The following is a 13978-nucleotide window of genomic DNA, read 5'->3' on the forward strand; positions in this document are numbered from 1 at the left end:
GGAGATCTTGTCTTTTTCTGTTTCCCATGTAGATTAGATCTATGTGTGTCTCCCTTAGGGTCCTCATTGTTGTCTAGGTTCTCTGGGATTGTGATTTGTAGGTTGGTTTTCTTTGCTTTATGTTTAAAACCCACCTATGAGTGAGAACATGTGATAATTATCTCGCTGTGTCTGGGTTATACATCTATTTTTTTTAAAGGCATGTTTTAGAGGAGAAACGTCCTTAATCCACAATCCTCCAAATTTACAGATAAAGAAGCTCAAACCCAGAGGAATCCAACTAGCTGCAATTTGCCCATGAACCCTTTTTGCTACATTCTTAAATAACTCAATTTAATTACCTAAAAACAAAAATGCTATCTTCACTATTGAGGCAAACAAAATAATTTCTTCTCAATATGCAAGCTATATACTACCAGTTTGGACTCAAAAAACCATTGCATCTAGTGGAAAAGACACTTGGATCGGGAAAAATGACATCTGCTCAGACAAAAGTTGATTTGAGGATCAAATTAAAACTCAATGTAAGTAACAGATATAGATTATAAAATACTATGCAAAAATCACCCATCCCAATATTTTACAACTCGTTAACACATTTTCAGAAATTTGTTAGCCTAAGAAAATTAAGACAAAAAATTTCAATTATTAACAATGCGTTGTTCTACTGAGAGCCTAGTATGAGCCGAACTTAATTTTTTCAGTTTCTTTTAAATTTCACAGGGTTTTTTGGGCATAGTCATAGAAACTCATTATTTTCACTCTACATTTCATATAGAGGTAATTTACCTAAATTTTTCTGCATTAAGTTTTAATTGTACAATCTGATTTTTAGGTATGTATATGACCTACGTTCACTACTAAGCTTCTTGCAGCATTCCCTCTTTCAAAGATCTTTTTAAAAAAAAAAAAAAAAACTGATGTTTTGCCATAGGCGATAGGTCCCTGAAACCGGAGTTACAGACATTTGTGAACTGCCATGTGGGTGCTGGGAATTGAACCTGGGTCCTCTGGAAGAGTAGTCAGTGCTCTTAACCACTGAGCCATCTCTCCGGTCCCAACATTCCCTCGTTCTTTGTCCCACTTGACCTCCTTCCAGTCAAAGGGAGACTTCTGTACTATAATTCTTCTGTCTTTCTATCTCTGGCTGACTTGAGATCCTTGAGGACAGAGACTGCCAGATTCATAGCCAATTCACGCTCCTCAACACACAACAAAAACTCAGCTAAGATGTGCTGAGTCCATTGCTGATAGGACAGAATACGGGTTGTAGAGATGAACCTGGAGAGTAGTCATGAATTCTGTCATCCACCTAGGAAAAATAGGCCCCATCCCATTACTAGAAAGTCTACATATCTGAATCTTAAATTTCATATGAGTGATGACAGGTCTCAGTACTAAGGCAAACAGGTCTTATTTACTCTTGCTGCAGGGCTACTTCAGCATGGCCAGATGATAACACATCTCTCATATAAAGCACAATTTTGCAAAATTTGGAAGTCATTCTAATGTAACAAATAGGTGCAAAAAGTAAAAAAGAAGAACAAGGTTGATGAGAGACAAAAAAAACAAGTAAATTCACATAAGCCAGTATATACAATCTTAAGTCATTTCTCCAAGGAAACAGAATGCCCTACTAACCCTTGTCCAATCTTCTCAAACCGCGTGTACTTCTTCTTAGGATCGCCCACACTCACTATGCTCCCTTTGAAAGAAACAGAAACCATAAATCATTTTGTTCCAGATCAAGATACACAAGAGATCCCACGATCTTCTTAAACCCCTAAGTTGACAAGTTTTACAGAACTGTGCCAAGTTCCCCAAAAGCAGCCTAACCAGGCCATTAACTTCCCCCCAGTAAGTCCAAACCAGAAATTGTTTAGCCCCGGCCCTTTTTGGTTTGTTTGAGACAGGGTTTCTCTGTGTAACAGCCCTGGCTGTCCTGGAACTCTCTTTGTAGACCAGGCTGGTCTCGAACTCACAGAGATCCGCTTGCCTCTGCCTGAGTGCTGGGATTAAAGGTGTGTGCCATCACCTGGCTACAACCAAAGGTCTTGTATCTTTGATTGTGTTTATTCATAGTATTTTATTCCATTTCTAAACCTCTAAGAGCCACTCATTCACTTTAAATTAATTCATTAAACATTTACTCGTTTGTTACGTTTACCAGACTCTATGCTGAGTGCTGGAAAGAAAGAGGAAGACGAGGTACACTTAAGACAGTCGTTACTCTCCAGAGCACTGCTGTAATGAATGCTTGAAAGCACAGGGGACAGAGACAGAGGGAGAGAAACAGGCTGGAAAGGTTTCAGAAAGGTGCTACCTGGGCTGACTTTATTATGAGTACAACTCATGGAGGTTAAGAAGGCCAAGAGAGTTCCATAGCAGGGGACAGTTGAAATCAAAGGCACAGAAGCATGAGAGAGCCCACAGATCTCACACCAGTATTCTGGAGGCAGAGAATTGCAGCCCACAGAGGGAAGACGCTTCCTCAAAGCCGTACAGTAAACTGGTGCCAGAACTAAGATTCAGAGTTTGGTTTCCAGGCTCTCAATGCACTTAGCTTTTCCACTAATACTTCAATCACTAGGATCTGGTACTTCTGACATACATTGTATGTACTCCAATTTAAAATAAATCAGTTAAAAGTGTCACTATTTAAAAGGTGTGAGGGGGTAAGGAGGCTCAAAGACAGCAGGAAATTGTCCAGGGCAGTCTGCTTTCTGTAACACATTGTATTTACTGTAAGGGGACCTTCTGAGTACACATGATTAAAGCCAGGGAGTGGCTTTTACCTCAGCACAGGAAGGCCCTGGAGGGGGCAACTCTTTTTTGTTTTGTTTTTTGTTGTTGTTGTTTCATTTTGTTTTGTTTTGGTTTGGTTTTTGCAGACAGGGTTTCTCTCTGTAACAGCCCTGGCTGTCTTGGAATTAGCTCTGTAGATCAGGCTAGCCTCGAACTCACAGAGATCTGCCTGTCTCTACAAAGGTGCACCACCAACCACCTAGTTCAAGGGCAACTCTTTTAAGATAGTGAACTAAACAAACAAATAAAAAAGGTCAAACAAGAATTGTTAGAAGAAACAGGAAGTTGCTAAACTAAGGAACCAGAAACCTCAGCTTTAGAAAGCAATGTGAGTATACAGGCTTGGTCAAACCAGTCATGTCAAATCCTTTTCCAATGGTTCTTCCAAGAAAGACAAAACAAAACAAAACCCCCTATACCTGACTGTAAGAGTCAACACACATTCTATTAACAGAATCCCAGCTCAACCTGCCCTCAGCTGCCCCCTGTGCAGCTCTGTGATCCAGGGCCCGGTATTTAGAATCTTTGGGTCTTAAAAACCTTAACTTCAGAAATGAAGGTTATCATGGGTACCTTCACAGAGTTACTATAAAAAAAACTTAAAAATTCAAGAAAGTATCTTTCTTGCTTGTCATTCATTACACAGTGCAGGTTCATAAACATCGGTTTCTCTTCCCTTCTTTTTCTACATCCACGATGGCGGAGCGGTCTTCTCCTTAGGAAGCCATCGACAAGAAAGGTCTTTTCTACCAGGCAGAATCAATACCTCAACCTTTCTCCATGCGATCTAGACTATCCACTAATAACAGCTATTTATCAAGTGTATACCCCACATTCTTTCCTATTACGTCCCTGTGTATCCTAAGGCAATGCACACCCAGAGCTGGGGATATACAGAAGGTCAAAGTTCAGATGGTGAGCAGTGGGCTCCATAGCTCTGGCTCTACAGGGCCAACCAGGGACATGGTAGAAACCTAGGATCCAGATCTTGACAGCAGCGTTCCACATCAACGACTGAGCAGCCACAGACCAAAGGTAGGATCAAAAAAGCTGTAACGTGCTTACGTAGTTTCTCCAAGATCTCCTCGTCGGACATTTTAGGCTTCTTCTTCTGCTTCTCAGTATTCCGGGTCAAAGCATCTGGCGGAGCAGTGTTATTCTCAGTAGGTGAAATGGGGGACGTAGCCACATCCCGAGTTGGAGTAACAGGAAGTGGTTCGATCACGGATCGTGTATATACCTGCACAATCACCGGGAGATTTTTGGCAAAACCAGCCTTTTGTTAATGTAGTAGAACCTCTTCTGGATGTTCCACTTAGAATTATCCCCAGGAACCTCCCACTTCCCAGCTCAGTCTTTCTTATACGTCAAAACCTGTATTATTCCTCCGGTGAGACCCAGCCTATAGCCCTGGGTAAAATGGCCTGTATCACTTTCATAGTACAAGAATGGTTAGTGACGGCCTTAAGAGCAGGACAACTCTCAGTAAAAGTCTGGAGGACCAGATCTTTCAACTAGACTGGCTTTCTGACCACTCCAGCAAAACAATTTCTCAATTTTTATTTTTGAACCTGTAGAGCGATTACACCCCGGGTATTTTAACCTTCTTTGCTTCTCTATCTATGGTTCCTGTCTGTTCCCTCTATAACGTTATCCTTAACTGGCTTCCAGTGTAGGTCTCTACACACAAATGTGGTATGTGTGCTACTGTGAAGTGTAACCTGGACTTGGATTTAATTATCCGCTTTCAAACCCTGGCTTTTGCTTGCTAAGTGTGGGTAGATCAATTCACCTCTCTATATCTCACCTGCTTCTTCTATAAATTAGGAACTAGTGATATATTTTTCAGAGAAGAATGCTAAGAAAAGCAAATTTATCAATCTATTCTTTTATTCAATATTTACTGCCTTCTCCATGGTCCCTGTGTCAAAAACTATATCAGGTATTAAAAAGATAGATAACACAGAGATAGATGATCCAGAGAGAGAGAGAGAGAAAATTAAAGGTTTAGAGAGAAAAGTATTTTAAATAAATTTGCCTACAAACCACAAACAGGACGCATCAATGGAAAATACTGACAGCTCACTGATTTAGAAGGCTATTTTCCTACAGGTAAATTTGACCAGGAAATCAGACAGATTCCCTCTGTAGGTTCTCAGGCCAAGAGGTGGGTCGTCTTAATTGGATTTCCTCCACAGCATCTTCCGTTAGTCATTCAGTCAGCACAGAGCTTAAGCCCTAATGGTTCTTTCATTATGGAGTTCTCCTCATAATAAAAAGCCGAGACAACATCAGCAGTGTTTCAGAGAACCATCTGACGGGTGAGCACCGCTCAGTGATACTAAATCAAATAAAAGGCAAACACATGAGTCTGCCAAGTGCGGGAGAGACGGAGGCTATTCTGAAATGCAGGAACCTCAGAGGAAGTTAAAGGAGAAGTCACTACCAGCATCCGGCATGCGAATGCACTCCTAATGCCCAGCGTATTAATAGCACTAATGTATTTATAAACTCCCCTGGGTCTGTCAGCATCATCAAAGACTCTGGAGGGGCTGAACACTATATATTTACCATAAAAGAAAAAACCCTTTGGCAAGGTAATTTCCTGCCCCCTAAAAGACTGGAATAATTTATGTAATAAAATGCATCAATTCTCCATATCATCTCCCTGTCACATCTGCAAAGAGCAAGGGGAGCAGCCGAGGTTAGACCAGCGTAAACACCAATTACCTAGGGGACTTTAGGAATAGCCGAAGTAACAAATCCACTACTCTCTCTAATCATACAGGAAATACCTTCAAATCAGGGGTCTAGTTGGGTATCGCAGGACATGCCTGTAACCTTAGTAAGGTAGGTGGAGCACACTGAATCAAGGCCAGCCTGAACTACACAGTGAGCAGCTGTCTCAAAACAGGAGAGGAGAAACAAATGTAGTTCAGCGACTGTACCAGCTCTGAGGTCTATGGACCCCTACACTGGACTCCGAGCTGTAGGACCGCCATCCGCCATCCGCCTCTTTTCTGAATGAACCATACATCCTTCCAGATTACCAGACTTACAGATTTTGTGTGTTCTGGGCGAGGAGCGATCACTGGAGGTGGGGTAGCATCATCATCATCATCTTCATCTTCCGACACCGGCGGCACCGCAGGGGTCTCAGACACAGTCTTCACATTCTATGCAGAAAAGACAAAATTATCTGGTCTGGAGGACAAAGAACTTCAGAAACCAGGTCTGCTAGTTCTCTAGAAGGAACTCAATTCTGACCTCCCACGCCCCCCCACCCCACTTACGAAAGCCTCATTGGCCTCAGAGTCTCCACTTTTGTGCGGTCAATATCCATCCTTAAGCCATCAATATCCACACACTCTGGACACTTCCTTTTCCCACCTAAAGCTGTGGAATTGTGGTCAGCTTATAGATCCCTGCCTGCCTCCTACAATCAAATCCTTGAGAACTTCAGTTTCTTCTTAGAGCAGAAAATAAACGGAAAGAAGAAAACAGTTTTGAATTTCCTATACTTTATCATTGTAACCACCTGTGCTACCTAATATAGTAACCAGGGGTCTAAACAGCCATCCCTCCCAGTCTCCCTTCTTCCAAACACCTGACCCTATTATGACCCTCTCGCTTCCGCCTCCTGAATAAGACTACAGATATGCACCACCACACCTGGATAGTATGAATTCTACAAATAAGAGTCAGCCATAAAAATACCACAGAATCTTAAGAGTCAGATCCCAGACACAGATAACAACGTTTCAAGCTGAAAGAGATCGACAAGATCATGTTTGCTAAATGAGCAAACCTCTAGGACCTCGTGTGTAAACTTCCCTCAAGTATCAGAAAGAACAAACCACAAATCAAATATGACCCGAATGTGCATGATTCTTGCAACCCTCTCCTTTGGCTCCTATTTCCCCAGGTAACCATCAGATTCTTCTCAAGGTCTAGGCAGACACATTCACTTTTGTGTGGCCTGTGCTCTGCCACAAAGAAAATGATGAGGAAGTATTTATGAAATGAGTAAATACATGACCGTCCAGGAGAATGGAATTTTTAACTGGCTCATACTATAGTAGGGAACAACTCATAATCTTTCTGTGCCTCATTTTCTTAATCCGTAACATAGAGATAGTAATTCTGCTTGGTTATTTCATAAATGAAAAGAAACAATGTGTATAAGCCAGTACAGAAATCAGTAATATGCCAGTATGATAAAATCACATCCTCAGTGTACGACTAATAAGGAAATATGGAACAGGGAGTTCTGGGGAAATGCTCTCAACTGTGGGGAAATGTCCTTGACCGTCTGCGTGGTTCTAATTGTAGATACTATCAGGCAGGTGAACAGGGAGTTCTGGGGAAATGCTCTCAACTGTGGGGAAATGTCCTTGACCGTCTGCGTGGTTCTAATTGTAGATACTATCAGGCAGGTGTCATCCTCTAAGCCATATGGCATGAGCCACGGGGCTCTTCTCCTACAGCAACACCATGGCTGCTGCTTACTGCAGTCACCTTTAAAGACCTTCCGTGTCTTTCTCTGTTCCCTGACACAGTAAAGGGAAAAAAAAAAAAAAAAGCCTGGAGTGCATGAGATTCAGGGAATTCTAGTTCTTTTCTTTCTTTCTTGTTTTTTTAGAGTTTCTCTGTGTAACCTTGGCTGCCCTGACATTCACTCTGAATCTAGGCCGCCCCGGATAGATTCTCTGAGATAGGGTCTCATGTCACTTAGGCCAATCCAATTACTATGCAGTCAAGGAAAACCCTGAATCTCTGGTCCTCTTGCCTCCACCTCCCAAGTGCTGGGTTTACAGGCTGATTCCACAATTGGTTTCTAAAATGGTTCTTAGTGTTGAGTCTTTAGGAAGGTTTGTTGTTCTGCCCAGGAAAGGAGGACAGCAACACCGCCCTCCCAGGTACCTGTGAGGATTAATTACGCTAAGGATGAAGATATTAACACAGCGTCTGGCACAGAGCAGCCACTAAATAATAGATAACACCCTCTTCTTATAAAGCACGAAGGCGTGTGGCCCATAGGTCACAGCTCCACTGTGTTGAGGCCCTGCCTTCAATAAGCCACGGATCAATAATTCATTGTCCGCGGACAGTGCAGCTGCAAACGCGTTCCCTGTCGTTTACACAGCTCTTCCAGCTGACGCCACGCAGCATAAATGGGAGGAAGGCGAGCAGCGGAGGAATCAAGTGTACGGCAGTTAACCTTTCTCTGTCTCAGCTTTATCACCTATAAAGTGAGGGCTACAGTCTGCTTCACTACACTGCTGTGAAAAATAAAAGAGATAATGAATAAGAAAGGACCCAAGACACTGCAAAGTACCAGGCTGGCTCACTGGTCTTTCTGTAACTGCCAACAGGGAAAACGACTCTGCTGCCAGCCAGGCTTGCCAGTGGCTCGGTACTGTGCTCTATATTACTATCGTCCTCTTCCAAATCCTTTAAACTTTCATTACCTTTTACATAAAGCCAAACTCCTACTTGACTTGGCCTATTTTTCCATGCTTCCTCACCGCCAACTTCTCTTCCGGCACATTTTTATATTCCAGACATATCAAACTACGAGCAGTTCCCAGAATACACATACCTTCTGAACCTCTTTCCCCACGCATGTAATTTTCTATCTGAAATATCTTCATCTCTCCAATTCTTGCTCTAAATAATGAGATGTGTTCATTGACACATCCAACTTTTTATTCAATAAATGTTTAGCAAATGTCAGAACTTGCTGAGCGCCAAAGACAAATCAATTAGTAAGACAGACACAGATCCTGACCTCATGGTGTTTACAGCGCACTGAACTGTAAATGCATGTGCCTTCCTATCCTCTGTAAGACTGTCTGACGGCTCCACACAGGGCCTGACAAAGAGCAGGGGCTTCTGTAAATGTCTAATAAATCAATATGGCGTAAGTACCTTTCTTTTATTTTCTGCAGTTCTGGGGATGGAATCTACAGGTTCTCACATGACGAGCAAGGACTCTGCCACTCAGACAGCTTTTAACTTTTTGTTTGAGACAGAGTGAAGTGGGAGCTTCGGGCTGTGTTCCTGCCGCCCCAGCCCCTGGTCGCCTGGCTAGCTTATGCCCCGAAATAAAAACACACAAATTGTATTCTTTTAAACACTGCTTGGCCCATTTCTATTCATGTGTGTAGCACCCCAAGGTGCGCTTACTGGGAAGATTCTAGTCTACGTCCATCCTGGGTCGGAGCTTCATTGCATCTGCTCTGGAGAGGAGAGCATGGCATCTGTCTCTCAGAGGAGCTGCCCTGCATCTGAGCTCACTTCCTCTTCCTCCCAGCATTCTGTTCTGATTACTCCACCCACCTAAAGGCTGGCCTATTAAATGGGCCAAAGCAGTTTCTTTATTAGCCAATGGCCTTCCTCCATCAACAGAGTTTCTGAAAGTAGCTCAGGCAGGCCTTGAACTCATTTGACAGCCCAAGCTGAACTCTTCTGCCTTAGTCTGTGAAGTAACTGGGATTAAAAGGCAGGGCCACCAAGTCTGGCTATAAACAGTTTTCTATAAAAGGTAACACCCATATGAAGAATAATATTCTCTTATAAGACTCACAGCTTACTATTTATATGACCAAGTGTTATTCTTTATATGACAGATACCAGCATCTCATTTTTATTCATAACTGCCATGAAAAATGCAACTTTTAAAATGAGGGACATAGAGGGGCTTTTTAAGGTCCAAGTCAATTCTTCAGTGATCCCTCCCACAATCCTTCACAGAACTTTATTAGAGCCTCAGAGGGGAGAACGCTGCTCTTAACTAAACAGCATCTGTGCCCTCCAGATGAGCAGGCCTTACTGATGGAAGAGCAGAGATTCCTTTCTAAACCCAGGCGGAGATGTGTCACTCTCATTTGACTCTGGAAAACTCTGAGCCACAGAAAGGCAAACTGGGTTTCCCAGTGTTCAGACCTACAAACGAAACTGCCTAAAAGTTACACCTTCTGGCTTCAAGGTTAGAATTTCGACAACACTGTAAAGCTGGAAGAGAGACACTGTCCCGTAGAGACAACTCTGCCCACCATTCCAGCTCCTTCGCTGTGGGAAGAGATTAAAGCGCGGCACTGACCGACGTAAGGGTCTCCACGGCCAGCCTGGCCTCTACCACACTCTCTGACCTTACTTCCACACCCAGTTAGGCCAGAATGGAAGAAACATAAACTTACCAAAGTGTTCGAGGAATTATAATCTTCAGCTGACTTGTCTGTAGAGAGAAGAGAGACAAAAGATTTAGTAAACAAGCAGAATTAACCCTTTCCTGAGGGCTAAGGAAATGGGTCTGGCCAAGCACTTGCCAGCTGCAGAGGACGGTAATGGTGAACAGAAACCATGCTGGGCACATTATCCCTATCAGCTCCTTTAGCCTCTACCATGGCTCTGGGTATTAATACTATATTCACTTTAGTAGATTGGATAACTGAGGGACGTATAATAATTTGCCCAGTGTACACAGGTTAAACAGATGATTCGACCTGAATTCTGATCTAAGTACCATGCTGTAACAGCACCCACATCATGAGTTTTCAATGGTCAAGGAAATGTCCGACATTGAGATAAAGGCAAGGTATCCATGCTGTGTTCCTGAATCCTGTAAGAGATTTTAGCAAAAAAGAAGAGATTTACAGACTAGGAGTGTCTTTGATTTGCCTCTAAAGTCCTAGGAATTTAGTTGCCAGTTTATCACCAGTGGGCTCAGGAAAACATCCTACCAAATCTGACATAACTGTCATCAAGAACCCAGAAGAAGAACATTCGAGATCCCAATCCTATCGGATGAAAATGGCCCAGAAAGGCTCTTTGACTCTACAGCAAATAAAGAATCCACAAAGTCGGAAGTGAAGCAATCTATGATACGTTCTTAAAGCAAACCTTGTTCACTGGAGACGGCTTGGCATTAGAAGTATTTCTGCTCCTGCAGGCAGCCCAGGTTTGGTTCCCAGCACCCCAACTTTAACCCCAGTTCCAGGGGATCTGACCAACTCCTCTAGCTTCCCCAGGCACCACACACGAATACAGTGCACAAACATATATCACACAGATAAAACAAAACTTTAGCTATAAATAAAATGAAAGCAGTAACAATGATCCATAGCCCTAAATGGCTAAGCTCTGGAGAAATCAATCAAAGGCATAATTTAAACAGAATTAATTTGCTTTGTTTTCCACAAAAAAATAATAAAATGGTATCAGCTTAGTCTACTTTCTCCCTAACATTAACTGGTATGGAAAATCAAAAGTCACAGAAAACTTAACCAGAACAATAATAGGGACAAGAGAGCTGTGTGGATTATCAAGAGCAGTGTTGAGAGGCCTAAGTTAAAAACACACTTCCAAAGGCAATGTAGTGGTGCACGCCTTTAATCCCAGCACTCGGGAGGTTGAGGACAACCATGACTACATAATGAAACCCTCTTTCAAAAAAAGAAAAAAAAGGAACTAAAATAAAAATAAGAAACATATCACTTGCATCATAATGAGCAAGATATAATTTCTTTAAAGTTAATTAACTTCTTTGAGTGTGTAAAATGGGGGTAACAAACCTTTGCCCTGAAACCCCTATACGCCACATAAGAATCAGAGGAGATAAGCCACAGGAGAACACATACAACTGTTATATAGTATAGCTTAATTAACAATATGGGAGAAGAGGAAACAGGAAAAAGGGATGGATCACATTAAAAATAAACTCTGTCAAATATAAGATTGTGCCTAGAGTTGGCCCTTGTCTTTAGCAATCAGAATATCTTAAATCCTACAAGTGCACAGACATGTCTATGTTAATACACAAAATAAAAGTATGTGCATGTATCTGTAGAAATACAATAACTATAATTTAAGTATGTATTCATAGATGACTGTATATGTAATTACTTGAATGTATATAGCTATACACATATCCACTCGTAAGCACTTAAAGGTACTATAATTTCAACCATATACAAAAGTCCACAGGGACAATGATCCATATACATACATACATGTGACTTCCTTTTATCTACATACGGGCATAGAAAACAGATCCCAATATGATATCTCTGTGCTAAGTCTTTAACCAGAAGTTCCAATTTCCCGACAACTAGGAAACTTGGCTACTTAGCAGCCTCACCCAGTTCCTCCCAGGAATCATCTAATCCTTCAGAGGAACACGGCAGACCCAGTGGGCACAGAGGAGAGGAAGGAAAGGCTGCTGGGAAGACGCATGGCCTCTCCCGAGTGCTACCGTGGCAGCCTGAGCGGAGCTGCATCCCATCATCCGACCATCTGTACCCTCTGATACGAGCCAGATACTAGCTGGGGAAGTCGCCCTGCAAAGTCAGCTCGTTCATCCTGACTCTCACCTTCTCCAACAATTCTGCTCGGAAGGAGGCTGCAGAAACCAAGAGCACCAGGCTAACAGTAAGTAAGACTAGGCCTGACGCTAACTTAGGCACATTCCAGAGGCCTTCTCTGTGTTTCCTATCTGCAAACAGTGAGGAATTGGTGTATGTATGCTTCTTGATCTAATGTTCCATTTTTCCCCTTGTTTTTGTTGTGTTGTGTTTTTCTGGTTTGTTTATTTATTTCTGAGACAAAGTCTCACGTGGTCAAGGTTGGCCTTGAATTTACTACATGGCAAAGAATGACATTTAATTCCTAATCCTCCTGTATTACCTGGGATTACAAGAATAAACCACAATGCCTAGCTTTGCTTTAACACTCTTAAGATGCTATAAAGAAAACAGCTTTGGGAGCTCTTAACTCAGGGCTTAAGAGCATATAACTGCTTTCCAGAGGTCCTGAGTTCAATTCCCAGCAACCACATGGTGGCTCACAACCACTGTAATAGGATCTGACTGTCTCTTCTTGTGTGCATGAAGGCAGATCACACAAACTCATGAATAAACAAATCTTTCCAACAGAGAGAAGACAAGTTTCCAGAAATACAAGCTTTTTATTATAAGTTAGTCTAGAAAAAGGAAACTACCTCTGCCATGGAAGGACATGCTCCAAATAAAATTATGAGAGGCAAAGTAATTCAAAAGACATGGGACTAGGAGGGAGAAGATCTGGGTTCTAATCCCAATTCAACTACCAAAAACATTCTAAAAAAAAATCCCTTCCACAGAAAGTACATATAAAGAACATTTATAATTACTACTGACCTGATTTTCATTCAAATGATAAAATGTAGTCACTCACACAGGATCTGATGGCTCATATCTGCAATCCTAGCACTCTGAAGGCTGATGCTCCAAGATTACCATGAGTTCTAAGCCTAAACCAGCCTGAGCTAGCTCAAAAGGAGTCTTTTAAAGGAGACTTAAAAGATACTTGCTAATGTCACTAAGTAACAATATCAGAAATAATGGCAATGACAACCAGAGGCCTTGAGTTCAAACACGAGAACTCACGTGGTGGAAAGAGAGCCTGCTTCCATGTTCTCACCATGGCCCCATCCCCCACAAAATGCATCATGTAAAAATAGCACAGGCAGCTTCAGAACGAAAACAAACAGGCTGTGGTGGTTTGGATTAGGTACAGCCCCGGCCCACAGGGAGCTGCACTATTGGGAGGCGTGACCTTGCTAAAGGAAGGCTTTCGGGTCTCCTAGGCTCAAGCTAGGCCCAATGTAACAGTTTCCTTCTGCTACCTCTGAGGACCGAGATGTAGACTCTCAGTCCCTTCCCCAGCACCGTGTCTGCCTGCACCCCACCATGTCACACTGTGAATAAGGGACTAAAACTCTGAAACTTCAGCCAGCCTCAATAAAATGTTTCTTCCTTTATAAGAGCTGTTGTGGTCACAGTGTCTCCTTGCAGCAACAGAACAGTAACTAGACAGAAGCCTTCACCTCAGCCGCCACTTCCAAACCACACCTTCGTGAGAATACTGCAGAACCCTCGGCACTTCCTTTTCTCTTGCTCACCAACAGGCTCCTGAGAGCTTCTCTTGCTGGGATTACCATGGACACAATCTTCTTACCTGTAAAACTCATGTACTTCTGACTATTGGAAGTCTTCTTAGAGTTATAGAATTCCAACACATCGAGAACAGCCTGTGGGTTTTTCTTCTGCTCTGACTTTGTGATATTTGATGTTTGAAGCAAGCGGGCCCACTGTTCTGGCATCCCCTAAAAGGAAGACATGAAAGGGTTTCA

General features: G+C 42.5%; 1 protein-coding gene across 4 annotated transcripts in view; it reads right to left on the reverse strand.

The window, feature by feature from the left end:
- Nucleotides 1-13978, reverse strand: part of Pak1 (p21 (RAC1) activated kinase 1) — a 99605-nt gene that overhangs the window by 19579 nt on the left and 66048 nt on the right. For all 4 annotated transcript variants that reach the window (XM_057755966.1, XM_057755963.1, XM_057755965.1 and 1 more), the window contains exons 4-8: nt 13804-13951; nt 10008-10045; nt 5865-5981; nt 3871-4045; nt 1642-1705 (exon numbers count right to left, since the gene is read on the reverse strand). In XM_057755966.1, coding sequence (XP_057611949.1) covers nt 1642-1705; nt 3871-4045; nt 5865-5981; nt 10008-10045; nt 13804-13951 — 542 coding nt within the window. The remainder of the gene's footprint in view (nt 1-1641; nt 1706-3870; nt 4046-5864; nt 5982-10007; nt 10046-13803; nt 13952-13978) is intronic.

This window comes from Chionomys nivalis, chromosome 23 (assembly GCF_950005125.1).
Source record: "Chionomys nivalis chromosome 23, mChiNiv1.1, whole genome shotgun sequence".
Lineage (NCBI taxonomy): Eukaryota > Metazoa > Chordata > Mammalia > Rodentia > Cricetidae > Chionomys > Chionomys nivalis.